Source organism: Otolemur garnettii, unplaced genomic scaffold (assembly GCF_000181295.1).
Source record: "Otolemur garnettii isolate 467f Iridium unplaced genomic scaffold, OtoGar3 scaffold00029, whole genome shotgun sequence".
Lineage (NCBI taxonomy): Eukaryota > Metazoa > Chordata > Mammalia > Primates > Galagidae > Otolemur > Otolemur garnettii.
Genome location: NW_003852424.1, coordinates 14378694 through 14396161, shown reverse-complemented (window position 1 = coordinate 14396161; position 17468 = coordinate 14378694). Strand labels below are relative to the sequence as shown.

Below are 17468 nucleotides of genomic sequence, written 5' to 3'. Positions count from 1 at the left end.
GTGAGTCTGGGAGGAGAAGGCTCAGTATAAGGGTGAGTACTCTGCCCAGGTGGATGTGATGGCCAGGGACTTTGACAGATGGATAGGAATTTACCAGCAGAAATAGCTGGTGGAAGAGGTATTGAGCTTATGGATCTGTATATACACTGAGGGTGTTTGCTGCTAACGATGGTGTCATATGGGCTGGGTTGAATGGGGCTGGGTGAGAAAGGTCTCCAGAAGCTGCCTGTGTCTAGTGAGGCTTTAAAGCCAAACAGGGGTGAGGGTGATCCCTAACGCTCTCCTTCCTGCCCTACAGGTCTTGAGGACCGGCCCAGTTCCGGCTCCTGGGGCACCAGCGACCAGAACAGTTCTTCCTTCGACCCCAGCCGGGTAAGGAGGCACTAGTAGCTGAGTTTCCTTTTCCTGAAGTGTGGGCATATAGGGAAGATGAGACAAAGAAGAAGAGAAAATCAGATGCCAGCCAGCTTTCCAGGGGATTTGGACTCAGAGATAAGGGTTCAAGTCCTAAGCTGGCACTTGGAAGCAACTATAACTTGGGGGTGGACCTGGGCTCCTGGATCCCCCACCACCTCTCATCCCTTCCCTTTACCATCTCTTTTAGACCTACAGTGAAGGCACCCACTTCAGCGAGTCCCATAGCAGCCTATCTTCATCTACATTCCTGGGACCCGGGCTTGGAGGTGAGGGCCCAGTGTGGTGCTGTCCCTGATCCCTCTATAGTGCACACAAGCATGAGTGGTGTTCTACAAATGCTAATGTAAAAGCCAAGGCTCACCCAGAGAGCACTGATGGCTGCAGCCTCTGTCCATCCCTAGAGCTGGGTGCAAGTGGGCATTGCCCAGGTTCCCCCCATGTGGCACTCCGTGACTCAGTGTCTCTTCCCGGGGTTTGAGGGCAGGAGGGCAATTCCAGAGCCACCTGGGGTGCTGTGGGGCTTCAGGTACCTGAGGAGAAGTAGACTTAAAAGCCCTGGAAGCTCAGGAAGGGGCCCTGGCAGGAGATGGTCAGAGCCCTCATATGCCCTTCCATAGCTCCCTTCATTGTAACTGAGAAAATCAGGGCTTAGACAGGCCTGGAACACATCCGCTCCACTGTTGACTCTGGGCAAGCGCTATCACCTTTCAATCCTTGGTTTCTCCCTGTGGGACAAGGACTCTCCCAGAGACTTCCCCATGGGAGGTGGTAGGGATGTATACAGCTGGCTGGGCCCTGCTATGTGCAAGGGGCCATTGTTGCCTGTTTTGTTACTATCCCAGCTCATCCTGCAGACTAGCAAACTTGAGAAAAGCGACCTGTCCAGAGGGCTGTGGCTGGTCAGGAGCTGGCATGGGCTCCATCTTCCAAGAACCATTAGGCTTTGACTATTTGCCCTCCCTCCTGCCTGGTGACCTCCACAGACTTCCCTCTGCATTCGCACACACACCCTCTTTCTGAGGGAATCTGGTGCTTGGGGCACACTACTTAGAGACAGTCCGGGGCAGCCCCCTACCTTGGCACCTTGGCTACAAAACATGGAGATTATAATGTCATTCCTCAGCAGCTCTGCACATGAGTTCCCTCTGTTGTCTCCAGGTTCCAGGCAGCAGGGCAGTTAGCCACAGTGTTTCTGTTAGCACTCATGAGACAAGAGCACACTGTGGTGGGGGTGCCTGCTGTGGGCACCTCAGCTGTGGTACTGGGTTTAGGTATTCTGTGCAGGCGTGAACTGTATATGGCCCAAGGCATTATTGGCTCATGGGGAAACAGGCTGGAAGACTTTGCGTGCCTTGGCTTTTACACTGGACCTAAGGGGAAGCTCCTGGCTCAGGCCCCATAGGGCGGTCATGTATCACTTTGCCCATGCTGGGATTTGGTACATGGTAGGTTGGAGGTGAGTGGGAAGCTAATTGCATGAAAAAAGGAGGGGAAGATAAGTCTCAACACCCATCTTGTTTGATGGGAGTTTTATGCCCATTTCCCAGATGAGGAAGGTGAGGCCCACCCCTGCCTTATAGCCTGGGGTGGCCCCTGCACCTGCAGGGACACTGGGTTCCCCTCTGGCTGTTCCTTCTTCTGGCTTCTTCACTGTACTCCCTGCTGGTCTGAGGGTAAGTGGGGCTGACTTGGGCAGTTCCATGGCCTGGCCTGTCCAGCAGTGCCAAGAGCTTTGTTGTGTCCCTTCCTGGCCCCTCACACACCTGGGATGTGGCCAGGGAGTTGGGAGAAGGCAGTCAGGGGTCCCCACCACCAATAGGAGGTTGGAGCAATGTCAGTCTCCCTATGGCTCAGGCACCTGTGGATCCTTGGGCTCATTTTTCTCACCTGTGGAACAGGACCAGTAGCTGCTCTTGCTAGATGCTAGACATGGCCTGTGGGACCATGAATGTGATCTGTCCTCCTTCAGGTCAACATGATGAGAATATGGAAAGGGAAAAAGCATCAGACTCCAGGAGTACTTACTCTAAAATCTGGGTGAAATCATACTTTTAGAATAAATCAGGAAATTTTTTTTTCCTGGTTTGAAAATAACTCAAATTAGTTGAGCATTCTGACTCCTCGCCGTTTAGTCAACTTAAACACCCAGTTTTAATCTGAAAGGGGACTTAAATAGCTCAAGTGCCCGTTCATCCAGGGATCCCTTCAGGCAAGGCTACATCCAGGTATCCTTGTAGCTGCAGGAGTCTGTCCCTACAGGTGGTTCTCTCAGGCAAGCTATGCCCCTCTGGAGCCCCAGATCCTGACCACCCATTGTCACTAATAGTTCGAACCATCGCGGGGGTGATGCTTCTTGTTGGCATGTGGGACACATGCCCCTTTGTGAACCTGTGCCATGGAAGCTTAGGGAGTCCTGGGACCTGGTCACTGAGCCTGGTAGACACCATGTACACAGGTCACGGGCGCCTCTTCCAGGTCTGTCCCCTGGGACAGATAGATACTTCATTTGAGCCAAACACCCTCTGGGTGTCAGCAGCTCCTGAACTTGAACAGAAGTAACTAAGACTCAGGAAGGGTAGGACCCTGTTGAGGTTCAGGCACAGACAACAGAAAGCTGAGGCCACCCAGAGCTCAGCAGCCCCTCCTTCCAGGTAGGCAACGTGGTGCTGCAGCATGTGTGTTTTGAGTCCACGTAAGACCTGCTGGGACCCCTTTTTGTTTCCAAGCTTCCTTTGCTGGTTGACAGAACAATTGTCCTATTTCTCTCAATTGTATACACTTAACTGAGTGTCTGCTGCGTGCAACCAGGTGCTGGTACTGCGTCAAGCCTACCAGTCCCTCAGGAGTCAGCTCTGAGTGACCTTCCTTCCTCCCCTCCAGGTAAGGGCAACGACCGGAGCACGTATACTCCCTTTGGGAGAGACCCAGGTGTTGGCAGCTTGACTCAGGTGAGAGGCATGGATGGCTTATGTGTGGGGTTGAGTTCCGCTGTTTCCCAGATAGGGATGGAGTGGCAGATGCAGGTGGTCAGTGACTTAGTGCAACTTGGTGTGAGGTGTGTGTGGCTCTACTCCCCATCCTTTTCCCACCCTTTATTTTTTGGTGTGTCTTAATTTTAAATGAATAATAAATTAATTGGAATGATAATTAATTGATTAATGATAGTTAATGTTAATCGAATATAAATTGGAACGATTATTAATTAATGATAATTAATTATTAATAATTATCCTCTGACCTGTGGAAGCTTTCATGGCCCCTCCAAGTTCTGTCCACTCCCTGGTTGTAGCTAAAATAGTTTGGGCCTTAGGCCAGGCTGGGCTAGTCTGGTGTAGATAGGGAAGAAGGGAAAAGCAGGTAAACCCAGGAAGGCCATGACCCCTGACCTCACAACAACTCCCCTGCCCTGGAGTCCAGGCCAAGAAGGCTGACACGCCCACCCACCCGCCCCTTCATGGCAGACAGGGAAACTGAGGTAATATTGCCGCCTTTGCAGGTGTGGACCACCCAGGGAGCCAACCCAAGGGGCCCCAGTCCAGTTGAAATTCTCACCCTCACTGGTCCCAGTTAAGAGGCCTGGGTTTGGGGTAGTACCTGTGGCTCAGTGAATCAAGCACCGGCCCCATATACCAAGGATGGCGGGTTCAAACCCGGCCCCAGCCAAAACTGCAACAAAAATACAACCGGGCGTTGTGGCAGGCGCCTGTAGTCCTAGCTACTCTGGAGGCTGAGGCAAGAGAATTGCCTAAGCCCAAGAGCTGGAGGTTGCCGTGAGCTGTGACCCCACGGCATTCTACCGAGGGTGACAAAGTTAAGATTCTTGTCTCAAAAAAAAGAAAGAAAAAAAGAAGCCTCAGATTGGGAGTGGGGGATGACTAGCCACAGTGGTCCAGCGTGGCCTCCTGTGACTCCTGGATCTCAGGGTGCCATCCCATCTGTGCATTTGCTGTGCCTGAACCAGCTATTTAACTCCAGCTGGGTACTAGGCCCTGAGCTGAGAGTAGAAACCACTTTCCTATGAGCCAAGATAAGGGACAATGTGACCCTTTTATAGATGTCCACTGTGGGGAGGAACCGAGTGGCAAAGAACAGACCATACAGACCAGACATCAGACTCAGGGTGGCCCCATGTCAAACCAGCATGTGCGACATAACATCATTTCTTCAGGGTTTTTTGGGGGGGTTTTTTTGCAGTTTTTGGCTGGGGCTGGGTTTGAACCTGCCGTCTCCGGCATATGGGGGCCGGCGCCCTACTCCTTTGAGCCATAAGCGCTGCCCCATTCCTTCAGTTTTAACAAAAAAAGGCACATACCAAGTAGAACAAGCAGGTTCCATTGACACCAGGATACATAGGTGTCTTGTTCAGATGCAGCTTCTGATTTGTTAGCAATGTTTTCCTTTCTCCATCTTTTGTCTTTATGGACGTGAGAGTGTGGCTTGCAATCCACAGTCTAAGTCAGAGAAGTCCAGTAAGTGTCAGGAAAGAAATATGGCAAGCAGGCAGAGGGGACACCACCTCCCCACCCATGCTCCAAGGGTCAGGGTCTCCCCTCGGATAGGTCTAAAAGGGTCTGTCCTTTTAACTGGGATTGGGCTGGGCACCTAGCCAGGCAACTCCTGACTGCCAACCCTCCTCCAGGCTGGCTTCCTGCCAGGCGAGCTGTCCCTCAGCAGCCCTGGGCCGCTGTCCCCATCAGGCCTCAAGAGCAGCTCCCAGTTCTTCTCCTACCCCGGCAATCCCCGACGGAGAGCTGCAGACGGTGGCCTGGGTGAGTGGTGACTGGCCAGAGGGAGGCTTCAGGAGGGAAGTGGTGTGTCCTTCCATTAGCTAAGGGGGCATAGAGGTCCTACTCTTCACCCTCCAGTCCTGGCTGGACACCGGGACTGTCAATAAACCAAGAGGGATACAAACACAATCGGTTCTCATTATTCAAGGTAATTCTGGTTCAATAAGTTGCACAGACTCTGAATCAGTCTGTGTCTGTCATTCCTCCTCAGGGAAACCTAAGTTCAGGCTTCTGCTAACCTTCGGTCCCCACACTTTGGCCAGCTAGAGGGTGCCTACTTATAGGCCTGTGTGTATCTTTGTAAGCAAACCTTAGGGAACACGTATTGTTCACTACTGCACACTGAGCTCATCAATGCCAGCGGCATTGTCACTGGAGAGGTTTCTCTAATGTGGGTCTTTATGTCTCCACCCACCCCCCTGCCCTCAGACCATTGGAGGGCTGGACTGCGGCCCTGGGACAAATCGACTGCTAAGCACTATACTGGAGTCTTTTTTTTTTTTTTTTTTTTTAAGATAGCGTCTTACTCTCTCATCCTGGGTAGAGTGCCATGGCATCATGGCTCACCGCAACCTCAAACTCCTAGGTTCGTGCAGTCCTCTTGCCTCAGCCTCCCAAGTAGCTGAGACTAAGGCAGGTGTCACCACATCTACCTAATTTCTATTTTTAGTAGAGATGAGGTCTCAGTCTTGCTCAGGTGGTCTTGAACTTCTGAGCTCCGGCTGTCTCTACCTCTCAAAGTGCTAGGATTATAGGTATAAACCACCATGCCCAGTCTTGGGGTCATTCTTTAAATGATCATGTCACCAGCAAAAAGCACAAAAATGTGAAAAGTGGTGGCTCTGAGTTCACTGAGAAAAGGGCCATACTTAGAGTGTAAGTGAAGCAAGAAGACAGCTGTTCCATGTTCAGCCTCACCTGGGGACATGTACATAGGAGATTCAGATTTTCTCCCACTCTGCCCATGATCGAGAAAGTGCCTCTGGGGTGGATTTCAGGGTTGGTTACTTTATTGAGTAGGCAAATTTGCAGATATAGATTTCACAATAATGTGGACTGACTGTAGCAGGTGGGCTTGTCCTGGAAAGAAGGGATGGCTGAGGGGCTTCTGAAAAGAGACTTGTCACAAATACTGTTAACTGTTCATTTCCCACTCCATGCAAGGGGTAAAATGCTCTTTGCATCTTTGGACCCATGTAGATGAGCTTTTTAACAATTTCATCAGATGGGAGATGTAAGGGTCACTTGTCCAGAGCAGCAGGGACGGGCATATCCAGGGTGCTGGACAGCATTGCTTCTTATTCTTGCTCCTGGCAGACACGCAGCCCAAGAAGGTCCGGAAGGTCCCGCCTGGTCTTCCATCCTCGGTGAGTTGTGGGATAAAGGCGGGGGGGAGTCACTGCACAGGCCAGGTGCTTTCATGACACTGAGGCTTAGGGGCCTACCCCACTGGAGGCCATAGCATGCCAGAGGGGTCACTGGGCCATGCCTTTGCCTTGGGACTATGGGACCAGCCACCTGTGGGCGTGGCCCTTCCTTGGTTCTGAGCAAAAAATTTCCCCAAGGCCCCAGAGGCTGTCTCCAAGGGACAGTCAGGGAAGTTCTTCCTTAGGTCTGACCTGACTCTTTCTTGCTCTGAGAGAAAGATAGGTCCTATGGCTAAGGCCTCTTCCTGAGTAAGGGTGAAAATGGAGCCAAGGGCAGGTAAGGCCCCCACCCTGTCCCACTAGGGACACCCAGGGCTCACCTCCCCACCTGCCCATTTCAAGCTGCCTATGTCCCCACCCTGCTGCCTAGTGGTTGGCAGGGTGCCAGGCCCAACAGCTGGTGGTGGCCCATAAGCAGCTTACGGCGCCTCCTTCCTGCCCTTCAGTCACTCTGGAAGAAAAGGCAGTTTGTTTAATTCCCTGGCTCAATTGCCACCACCTTATGCCTGGCTCCTGGCCTGGCCTCCAGCAGCCCCAGGGCCCCCACAGGCAGGCTAAAACCCCCTCACCTCTTAGGCTGGCCAAGCTCACAGCAGGCCTGGGTTTGCTATTATTTGGGTTGATGTCCCAGGCAGGTACAGCCAGGCTTGGGCAATTTTAAGCCTCCACATGTGACAATGTTCATCCCTTCCCTTCTTCTCCAGGCCCCCCTCCCAAGATCCCTCGCCCCAGGTTCCTACAGCATCAGAGCTAAGAGCCTCCCCAACCTACCTGATCCACCCAGCGTCTCTCTCCACCTCAGTGATGGGGGAGGACAGGCATTACTAGTGGTCCCAGTGCTTTCTAACCACATAGTTATAGGCAGCACCGGCTCATCAGAGTTGGTGCCACTCACAAAATCCTTTTGCTATTGCCCCTAGGGGCAGCCAGGAATATCACTCCAAAGTCTTAATTCTGAGGCCCTAGGGTCTCATGTGATCTGGGCTGGGGCCAGAGGAAGGGCTAGGAGTACCACAGCTGGGGCTTGATGGATCAGTAGGAATTTGCTGGATTAAGGAGGGAAGAGGCATTCTGGGCAGGGTCCAGTTTTGAAGGTTTTAGGCAAATAAGGCCAGAACTGGTGGGAGGCAAAATGGTGGGAAGAGGGGTTGGGCTGGAAAGGGAGAAAGAAAGACAAGACACTGCAAAATCCCTTTGAACAGTGGGGGGATGGGTTCACCCAAAGCAAAGGAAGGTTTTAGAGGGAAGGATGTAAAGTAGGATGGGAAAGTGGGGTGGTGGGTAGATTAAGTCCAGGAGGAGCTGAGGCTGGGGCTGATGGATTCCCTCTGCCAGGTCTCTCTCGTCTGACCACGCCTCCTGCCTGCAGGTATACCCACCCAGCTCAGGTGACGACTATGGCAGGGACGCCGCCACCTACCCATCTGTGAAGACCCCCAGCAGCGCCTATCCTGCCCCCTTCTACATGGCAGGTGCATGGGGGCTCACCCTGCAACAGGGCAGGACCTGGGATCCCCCGACCTTGCCTCACCATTCCCCTCTCTGCAGACGGCAACCTACACCCCTCCGCTGAGCTCTGGAGCTCTATGGGCCAGGCAGGCTTTGGGCCCATGCTAGGCGGGGGCTCTTCCCCCCTGCCCCTCCCTGCAGGCAGCAGCAGCTCCGTGGGCAGCAGTGGCAGTAATGGCGGCACATTTGGTGGCCTGCACCAACATGAGCGCATGGTAGGACCAAGGGCGGGCAGGGTGGGGCAGGCAGTGTAGGGACAGCACTTGTCTGTGACCAACTCTCCTCTCACCTGTCCCCCAGGGTTACCAACTGCATGGGGCAGAGGTGAATGGTGGGCTTCCAGCCGTGTCCACCTTCTCCTCAACCTCTGGAGCCACGTACGGCAGTGTCTCCAGCCACACACCACCCGTCAGCGGGACTGACAGCCTAATGGGTACGGCCGCTTTCCTGAGGGAGCCGTTATTGTCACTAGTGTCATCTGCCCTCCAGTGGGCCCACCTTGCCCACCGGGTGTGAGAGGTTTGAAAATAGCTCTCAAAAGACTGGGTTTCCCACATTACACCTAGGGGAGTCAAGACTCAGAAAGGCCTCATGTACCCAGGGTCCTGCCGCTGCCTATCCCCAGAGCCTCAGCCCTGCAGCAGTAGGTGTGAGGGTGTCAGGCAGAAATCAGACTCAAGTCAGGGCAAGGAGCCTTTGAAGTGGTATGTCTGCAGAGGAGCTGGGCACAGGAGAGAGCTCCTTATCAGCCAGGGCATTCAAGCCAGGCTGCATCTGGGGGTAGCAGCCACAAGGTTGGGCCTCACCTCTCTCCCACAGGCACCCGAGGGACCATAGCCAGCAGTTCTGGGGACGCCCTTGGGAAGGCACTGGCCTCGGTGAGGCTCGGGGTAGTGGGGGGCGTGGGTGGCAGGGCCAGTGACCTAGTGGCCGGTCTCTGACTGCCCATCTCTCTCTTGTCCCCATTTCAGATCTACTCCCCAGATCACTCAAGCAATAACTTCTCATCTAGCCCCTCTACCCCCGTGGGTTCCCCACAGGGTCTGGCAGGTCTGTGAGGGGAGAGGGATGTGGGAGCCCGTGGAGGGTTGCATTTAGTGTTGCAGCCCTGCTTGGGCTGGCAGCCAAATGGGGCAGGGAATGTGGAGCCCCATGGGGCCTGCAGCATCTTACATCACAGATCTAGACTATGGGATGGAAATTCTCTCCATGAGCACATGCCCCCATGGGCAATCCACGAAGGCTCCCTGGAGGAGATGCCCTCCATGCCAGGCAGCCATAGCACAGGCCAGGCAGTGTAAGGGGCTGGACGGTGGCATGTGGGTGGGGTGGGTCATATCTCGGGCATAGACCAGGAGTTAAGGGCAAGAGTGAGAGTAACAGAGCCACATCCCCAACTGCACTCCAGATCCTGTGCATGTTATAATTTGCTTACTGATGGGTATTTATTAGATGGGAGCTGTGTACCCTGTGCCTGGCTTTGGCAAGAGGGTCACATCCTATCCCTTGCAAGGACATGCCAGGGCCTCAGCTCTGGGGATGAGGAGCAGTAAGAGTCAGAGGTTCTTGGGCTATGTGGTCCCTGAATCCTCTCTTCTGTCCCCAAGGCAGCCTCAGGGATTCTGATTTCACCTTGTTCTGTTCAGTACCCCCTGCCTGGAGCTAACAACTGTCCTGCCTGCTGCTGGAGCTTAGGGAGGGGGCAGGATGGGGCAGAGATGCCCCTTGGGGTACCTGCTGTGTGCTCATGAGCTGTCTTCCTCTTGGAGGGTGGGGACCCACCCTCGGGGCAACCCAGTGTCCCTGCCTGGCTAGACTGAGCATGGAGTTGGTTGCCTTTGTTGGGTGTCCCCACGTGGCTGTCCCAGACAGCACAAGCTGTTCACAATTCCCTTCTAAGGAACCTAGCAGGGCTGTGGGGTTTGCGAAAGTCAGGGTTCTGCCAGAGTCTGGCTGTGCCCATCCCTGCCTCACATGCCTCCCATTTCTTTCAGGGACGTCACAGTGGGCCCGCGCGGGAGCCCCAGGTGCCTTATCCCCCAGCTACGACGGGGGTCTCCATGGCCTGGTGAGCAATCCTGCCATCCTGCAGCCCGTGAAAGAGCTATTTAGGTCTTGGGACCAGGAGAGTATGTACTAGGACAGTTGGTCTCCGTGGAGTAGAAACCATTTAAAAAGTTGCTTTCTCAGGAATAATACCAAAGCTAGGCTGACAGTTTCCTGGGGAAGGGGAAATAGGGCCACCTGTTGCTTGCGTGTCAGAGGGGACACAAGGGGTAGTATGGGGATCCTGGCAGCCATACCCCTCACCACTCCTGCTCTCCAAAGCAGAACAAGATGGAAGATCACCTGGATGAAGCAATCCATGTGCTCCGAAGCCATGCTGTGGGCACAGCTGGTGACATGCAGGGACTGCTGCCCAGCCATGGGGCACTGGCCTCAGGCTTTTCCAGCCCCATGCCGCTGGGTGGGCGGCACACCAGTATGGTGAGCCGTGGATAAGCCTGGGGTGGGGACAGATGGGGCCCTCCACCTCTCCTTGATATGCTGTTACCTGCACGCACAGGTTGGAGGCAGCCACACAGAGGATGGCCTCACAGGCAGCACCAGCCTCCTGCACAACCATGCAGCACTCCCCAGCCAGCCCAGTGCACTCCCTGACCTCTCACGGCCACCTGACTCCTACAGTGGTAAGCCTTCAGCTTAGGCCTGTCCAAGTCCCTACTTCTAGCTAGGGAGACTAAAGCACAGTAGGAGTCAGAGTGGGATCCTCAGCAACACATGTCACCCTGTCCTTGCACCCCTAATGGGGCCCTTACAGGGCAGGGCCTGGGACAGGATACTGGATCCCAGTGGCACCCTTCAGGGTTTGAAGTAGGTGGGGGGAGTTCAGCCCCTTCCCAGGTAAAGAATCTGAAGGTGGGAATGGGGGGCCGGTGCAGTTATCATGGGGGCTCCTAGGTCACAGTACACAGCTACCTCCTTTAGGAGGAAAGATGGGATGAGTGGAGCCTGGCCTGGACTCTGAGTAGGTTATGTTGGCACCTTCCAAAACACCGCCCCTTGGTTCTTGAATTTGACAGCTGAGATTACCTAGGAGGCTTGAGTATTGCATCAGCTTAGTGCAAGGTACTATCCTTGGCACTGGGGAAAGAGATAGGGAGTAAACAGAGAAAAGCCCTCAGGTAGACCAGCAGGGGCATAGCCCATTCAAAGGTCCTGGGGCAGGAGACACCTGCCTTGTTGAAGACACAGCAAGAAGGCCTGTCTTACTGGAGCAGAGTGAGGAGGGGATAGGGCAGTGCTTAAATTTCTAGGCTGGGAAGCCCAGTAAGGAAGGGGACAGATGGAACAGTTCCTGGGTTTGTTAACTGCTTGGCACATCAGTGACTTGTCCATGTGAAGGTTGGATCATCATGGGCCCTGTCCTGGCCCATCCCCCATACCCCCAGACCAGCTTGATTTTTCAAATCAGCACTTCCCTGAGGGGTATGTCTGTGTGTTTCCCAAAACAGTAGTACCTTGGATTCCCCTGACTTTCTTGATTTTTACCACCCCTAGGCCAGTGTCTTACCCTGGGCAGTTCTGCCCCTAAGAAAACATTGGCCATTTCCGGGGACATTGTGGTTATCACTGAGGGTGCTTTTGGCATGGGGTAGGTGGAAGCAGGGACACTGCTCAGCACCCTGCAGTGCCTAGGATGGCCCCATCCCAGGGAACCATCCAGCCCCAGTGTCTACAATGCTTGGGGGGAGACCCTGACTTCAGTGAGTTTTTTGGTTTTTTGTAGAGAAAGGATCCCACAATGTTGCCCAGGCTGGTCTCAAACACTTGGTCTCAAGTGATCCTCCCACCTCAGCCTCCCAAAGATGTGGGTTTACAGTTGTGTCCCACCATGCCCAACCTTTCTTGGTGTTATCTTTCGGTTATTAGAAATTCTCAAATTTTTATACAGTTGAATTTACTGTTTTTCTTTTGAAAGCAGTTCCTTTAGCATTTGTTTTAGTAGCATATAGACTAAAATTAGAATAATACAAATATTAGCAAAACACCTGTGCAAGGATGATGCTAAAATTCACAGTGCATTCCATATTTTTAAATAAATGATTTAATCAGTTGTTTCCTTCAAAAAGAAAACAGCTTATTTAATATTGTAAGAAAAAGTTCTGGTGTGGTGGCTCATGCCTCTCCTGTAATTCCAGCACTTTGGGAGGCCTCTTCGTTGGGAGAATCACTTGAAGTTAGGAGTTCAAGATCAGCCTAGAAGGCCAGTCATGGATGTTCACACCTGTAATCAGAGGTGGGCGGATTGCCTGAGCTCATCAGTTTGAGACCCACCTGAGCCAGAGTGAGACACCATCTCTAAAAATAGCCCAGCGTTGTGGTGGGTGCCTGTAGTCCCAAGTACTTGGGAGGCTGAGGCAAGAGAATCACTTGAGTCCAAGAGTTTCAGGTTGCTGTGAGCTATGACGCACTCTAGCAGGAGGTGACAAAGTGAGACTCTGTCTCAAAAAAAGGATCAGCCTGGATACCATAACAAGATCCCATCTCTACAAAAAAATAGAAAAATTAAACAGGCATGGTAGTGTGTGCCTGTAGTTCCAGCTCCTCAGGAGGCTGAAAGAGGAGGATCCCTTGAGCCCAGGAGTTGGAGGCTGAATTGAGCTATGATGACAACACTGCTCTGTCCCTTGTAACAGACCCAGTCTCAAAAAAAGCAAAAACAAAAACAAAAAAAAACCCGAAAAACATTCCTTGCCCTACCCCAGAGTTGCAACAGAATTTCTGTATCCTTTCTTCTAAAGGTTGTAACGTTTTGCCTTTCACCTTCCAGTCCTTAATCTGTCTGGAATTGGTACCTGTGTATGGCATGAGGTAGGGATCCAGTTCTGGTTGTGTCTTGTTTTTGGTTTTGGTTTGTTTTTATTTTTGTTTGTTTGGTTTTTTTTGTTTGTTTGTTTTTTGTTTCTTTCTTTCTTTTTTTCTTTTTTTGGCAAATGAAGACCTGATTGTCCCAGGAGAGCTCGTGCACTTCATGAGAGGGGCAAAGAGGGATTTTTCAGGTAGCCTTGGAAGCCAGCCCCCACCCTGGCCACAGCCCCTGACCACAGATCTGTTGCAGGGCTTGGACATGCAGGTGCAGCAGCAGGTGCTGGCGAGATTAAGCGGGAGGAAAAGGAGGATGAAGAGAACACTTCAGTGGCTGACAACTCAGAGGAGGACAAGAAGGAGCTGAAGGCGCCCCGGACCCGGACCAGGTGCCAGCTCCTCCTCGCCCCTTCTCACCCACCCTGGCAGGACACACACACAGGCACATGCATACCGCATCCATGCTGGGAGGCCATCGGCGGGTCCGTACCCGTCCCCTACCTCACTGTCTCCCTCTGGCCCCCTCCTGGCGTCCCTCTCCCATAGCCCAGACGAGGACGAGGACGACCTTCTCCCCCCAGAGCAGAAGGCCGAGAGGGAGAAGGAGCGCCGAGTGGCCAATAATGCCCGCGAACGGCTGCGGGTCCGCGACATCAATGAGGCTTTTAAGGAGCTGGGGCGCATGTGCCAGCTGCACCTCAACAGTGAGAAGCCCCAGACCAAACTGCTCATCCTGCACCAGGCCGTGTCAGTCATCCTGAACTTGGAGCAGCAAGTGCGAGGTCAGTGGGGGCACGGGCCACCAGCCGTCCCCGCAGCACCACCCCTTCCCCGCTGCTCCTGCCCCTTGCTGTCCTCGACCTCCCCACCCTCCCTGCAGCCAGCCCTCTCCCTATGACTACCATCATATCCGTGTCCCTCTCTGCCTTGGCGGACTGAACTGTCTCTGGACCCCAGCCCTGCAGACATGGGCCCTTTGGCTCTGAACTATGACCTAGATACCAAGGCCCTCCCGACCCTGGCCTTTCCTTCTCAGGAAGCCAGAGCCTGGGCTGCAGGGACCAGCACGCCCTTCAGAGCCCAGAGGCACAAGCTGGTGTGCGTTCTACCCTGGACTGTTTACCTTGAGCAGATAGCACAAGAGGCTTCTTGAGCCCATTCCGCCCCCTGACTCAGTTTCCCCATCTGCCGGTGGGTGTTAATCATACCCATTTCCCAGGGCTGGGTGAGGACCAAAGATAAAAGACAGATGTCCCCTGCCTCCAGTGTTACTTGACTCCTGCCCTCCCCTCCTGCTGGCAGCTGATTCCTTAACTACTTCCTCTTCTGTGTGGCCCCCTTAATCCTTTCTCTCCTGCAGCACTGTTGCTTGGACCGGAGCCAGAGCCCGGCCCACCCTGCCCGCTGTCCCCTCAGCTCTGAGGCTTCTGCATCTCCACGGCGGTGTGTGTGTCATGCCTTGTGTCCCCCACGCCTGCCTCTCTCCTCTCTGCCCCTTGCTCTGTTCCCCTCTATCCTGGCCCGTGCATCTTGCTGCTCCCCTGGCGGCCCTCCCTCACCTCGCACTTGCTGCCCAAGTGCCCAAAATGGCTGGGCTGTGTGCCCTTGCAGCCTTTCCTTCCCCAAATCGCCCTGTTGGGACTTGAGGAAAGAAAGAGACTCAAGGAGTATGCCAGCCTCCAATCCTTACTGTCAGTTTGGTCTGTGCGCTTGTCCTGGGCTCCAGAGGCAGCCACTGCCACCTGGAGAGATGCGCTCTGGCCCCAAGAGCAAGGTGGGCAGGCACATGGAATGAGGACAGCTCCTCCCACCCAAAGGAGCTGGACAGGTTAACAGAAGGGTACCAAGTACTGGGCCAGGTCTTCACCCATGTTTTATCTTCACAACCCAGAGCAGCGGGTACCAATTATGATTAGCATTCATGCTTCTATGACGTACAGGGAGTGAGGTCACTTGTCTAAAGTCATATAGCTAGAAGAGCCTGAACTAGGATTTGCACAGCATGGAAAGGGTGCCAGTATCATGCCTTGTGCAGGGTGGGTGCTCAGTGCATCAGGGCTGCCACTGGGCTCACACCCAGTGGCAATGACAGCTGGATTGCTAAACGTCTTAGGGACTGAGTGTTCCATTCTAGAGGCAAGACCTGTGGGAAGAACTTGTGGTGACCTGGGCCCCACTGGGGGCTCAGTCTTTGAAGCAGAGTTTGCTATGAGGAGAAAACATGTTTCTGAGGCTCCTCATCATCAGAGTATGGGGATCTCGCAGGGACCAGCCAGCTTACTCTTATGGACTCAGAATCCTGCATTCCCTAGTCCTGGGCTTTGGGGAGGCCCAGGCTTAGGTCTCCACCCAGTAAGCAGCTGCTCTGAATGGGGAAGGTCGTCAATTCAGAAAGGAGGAACAGAGAGGGTTGGGCATACTGAGCCTTCCTTGTAGGGGCACGTGGGATGAGCACAGGGCAAAGGAGGATTAGCTCCCCTACATATTTCCAATTGGGGAAATCAAGGCCCTGCCTCCTCCACATGAACATCTGGGAGCATTGGTCCTTATTGTGGCCACACACACAGCCTTCCCTAGAGTTGGGTGTGAGGACTTACACACCTAGGCAGCCACCTGTACACAGAAAAGAGCATAACTGCAGATATCTGCTATACTCCATTGCACACAGATGAGCACATTTTCATGGATATAGGCACATGAACAGTAGCATAGCACATGGACCCACACTGCTACCCATGCGGGCACAACCCATGTACCTACACTGCCATGCCCCCACCGACTCTAGCCATGTACACACTGTTATCCTCACCCACACCAGCTGTGTACCCTCTCTACAACCGGTCTCTGCCCTCCCCCCATGCCTGGCACATAACTAACAGAGGCCTCGGTGCTGTGACCCAGCAGTACGGAGGAGGTGCTGTCACTGGAAGAGAAAGACCTGAGGGACCGGGAGAGGCGCATGGCCAATAACGCACGGGAGCGGGTGCGCGTGCGGGATATTAACGAGGCCTTCCGGGAGCTGGGGCGCATGTGCCAGATGCACCTCAAGTCGGACAAAGCGCAGACCAAACTGCTCATCTTGCAGCAGGCCGTGCAGGTCATTCTGGGCCTGGAGCAGCAGGTGCGAGGTAGGCTCCCAGGCCAAGGCATCCCCAGACACCCATTTTCCCTGTTGCCAAGCCCATGTACAGACATTGGAGTCCTCTCTTGCACCCTGGTATGCTGTGCCAGAAGACTTGCGTGCACCGACTCTGGTCTCTTTCTTTCTACTTCTCTCTTGGTGGCTGGTTTCAAACCCTGAGACATCCTTCCAAACACCCCTGGCAACCTAATCTCTTTACAATGCCCCTCAAACCTCTACTGCCTTCTCTAGGAAGATGAGCATGAAAAATAAAGGGAACCACATGCAGGGCCCTTGTACCCACCCTTCCCGACATCCTCCCCCACGCTGCCACCTTATGTTCTTCTCTGGGGGACCCTCTCCCATGGTGCTCTCTCCCTCCTCCACAGAGCGTAACCTAAACCCCAAAGCAGCCTGCTTGAAACGACGGGAAGAGGAAAAGGTATCAGGCGTGGTTGGAGATCCCCAGATGGTGCTTTCAGCTGCCCACCCAGGTCTGAGTGAGGCCCACAATCCTACTGGGCACTTGTGAAAGGTACACCATCGTGGGACAAGTGACCCAGCCTTAGCCCTTATCCTGGGCTCAGGTCTCCCAGAACAGTTGTACAAGGCATTGGGTATTCATCTGCAAAGTGGGCCAGATGGGCCACATTTCACACACCTGTCAGTGTTGAGGTAATGCCTGACGTAATGAGGTTCCAAGTGATGGGCTATGAAGGTGATACCAGCTCCAGGAGCTTCTTGGGCTCACTGGCCCACCCGCTACCGTCCTCAAACCTCTGCTCCCAAGTCTCAGCCACCGTGACGCCCTGTGATGTGCCCCTTGGATCCTGAAGCTGTATCTTGGCCCCATTGCCTGGGCTGAAAGGAGCAATTTTTTTTTTAATTTTTCTTTTTTGTAAACAAAACCAGAAAGCAAGCAACAAAATATATACTTTGTCAAAAAGGAAAAAAAAATGCCTTAACTGTAAAACATGAATCAAAACATATCACTCACTTGAGAGAGATGCTGTGCAAACTGGCTTGTTCTTCAAAAGCCACCAGCAAATTGTGCCTAAGCGTATTTTTTTTTAAAGAAAAATAAAAAGAAAGTTAGTTACAAGATTTTTTTTCTTAATGTAGAAGAAAATTAGCAAGGATAATGCCTTGGTCTTTTTTTTTAAAGCTTTTTTTGCATATGTTTTGTAAGCAACAAATTTTTTTGTATAAAAGTCTCCTGTCTCTTGCTATTTCTGCTGCTGTTTCTAAAACTAAGCATTGCATTTCATGATCAAGCAGATTATTAAAATTTGTATTAAAAAGTCCCAATGTAAACCTGAGGTTCCCCCCCTCGTCCCC

The 17468-nt window shown here is 53.2% G+C and overlaps 1 protein-coding gene and 1 pseudogene across 7 annotated transcripts in view; both read left to right on the top strand.

Annotated features, from left to right (window-relative positions):
• Positions 1–17432, top strand: part of TCF3 (transcription factor 3) — a 42601-nt gene extending 25169 nt beyond the window's left edge. Inside the window, exons 4-20 of one of the 7 annotated variants that reach the window (XR_002773137.1) lie at positions 299–372; positions 605–683; positions 3298–3365; positions 5057–5186; positions 6522–6571; positions 8001–8103; positions 8180–8355; positions 8441–8573; positions 8960–9018; positions 9112–9190; positions 10135–10208; positions 10469–10627; positions 10707–10830; positions 13263–13398; positions 13556–13791; positions 15911–16137; positions 16520–16667. Coding sequence is in view for 5 of the 7 variants with exons in the window: in XM_023512532.1 (XP_023368300.1) it covers positions 299–372; positions 605–683; positions 3298–3365; positions 5057–5186; positions 6522–6571; positions 8001–8103; positions 8180–8355; positions 8441–8573; positions 8960–9018; positions 9112–9190; positions 10135–10208; positions 10469–10627; positions 10707–10830; positions 13263–13398; positions 13556–13791; positions 16520–16662 (1823 nt within the window). In the remaining 2 variants the exon portion in view is untranslated. Of the gene's footprint in view, positions 1–298; positions 373–604; positions 684–3297; positions 3366–5056; positions 5187–6521; positions 6572–8000; positions 8104–8179; positions 8356–8440; positions 8574–8959; positions 9019–9111; positions 9191–10134; positions 10209–10468; positions 10628–10706; positions 10831–13262; positions 13399–13555; positions 13792–15888; positions 16138–16519 lie in introns of all 7 variants that reach the window. The other 6 variants (XR_002773138.1, XM_023512533.1, XM_023512535.1 and 3 more) reach the window with 6 other exon arrangements.
• Positions 12138–12237, top strand: LOC111724977 (annotated as a pseudogene).
• Positions 17433–17468: the final 36 nt, after the last annotated feature.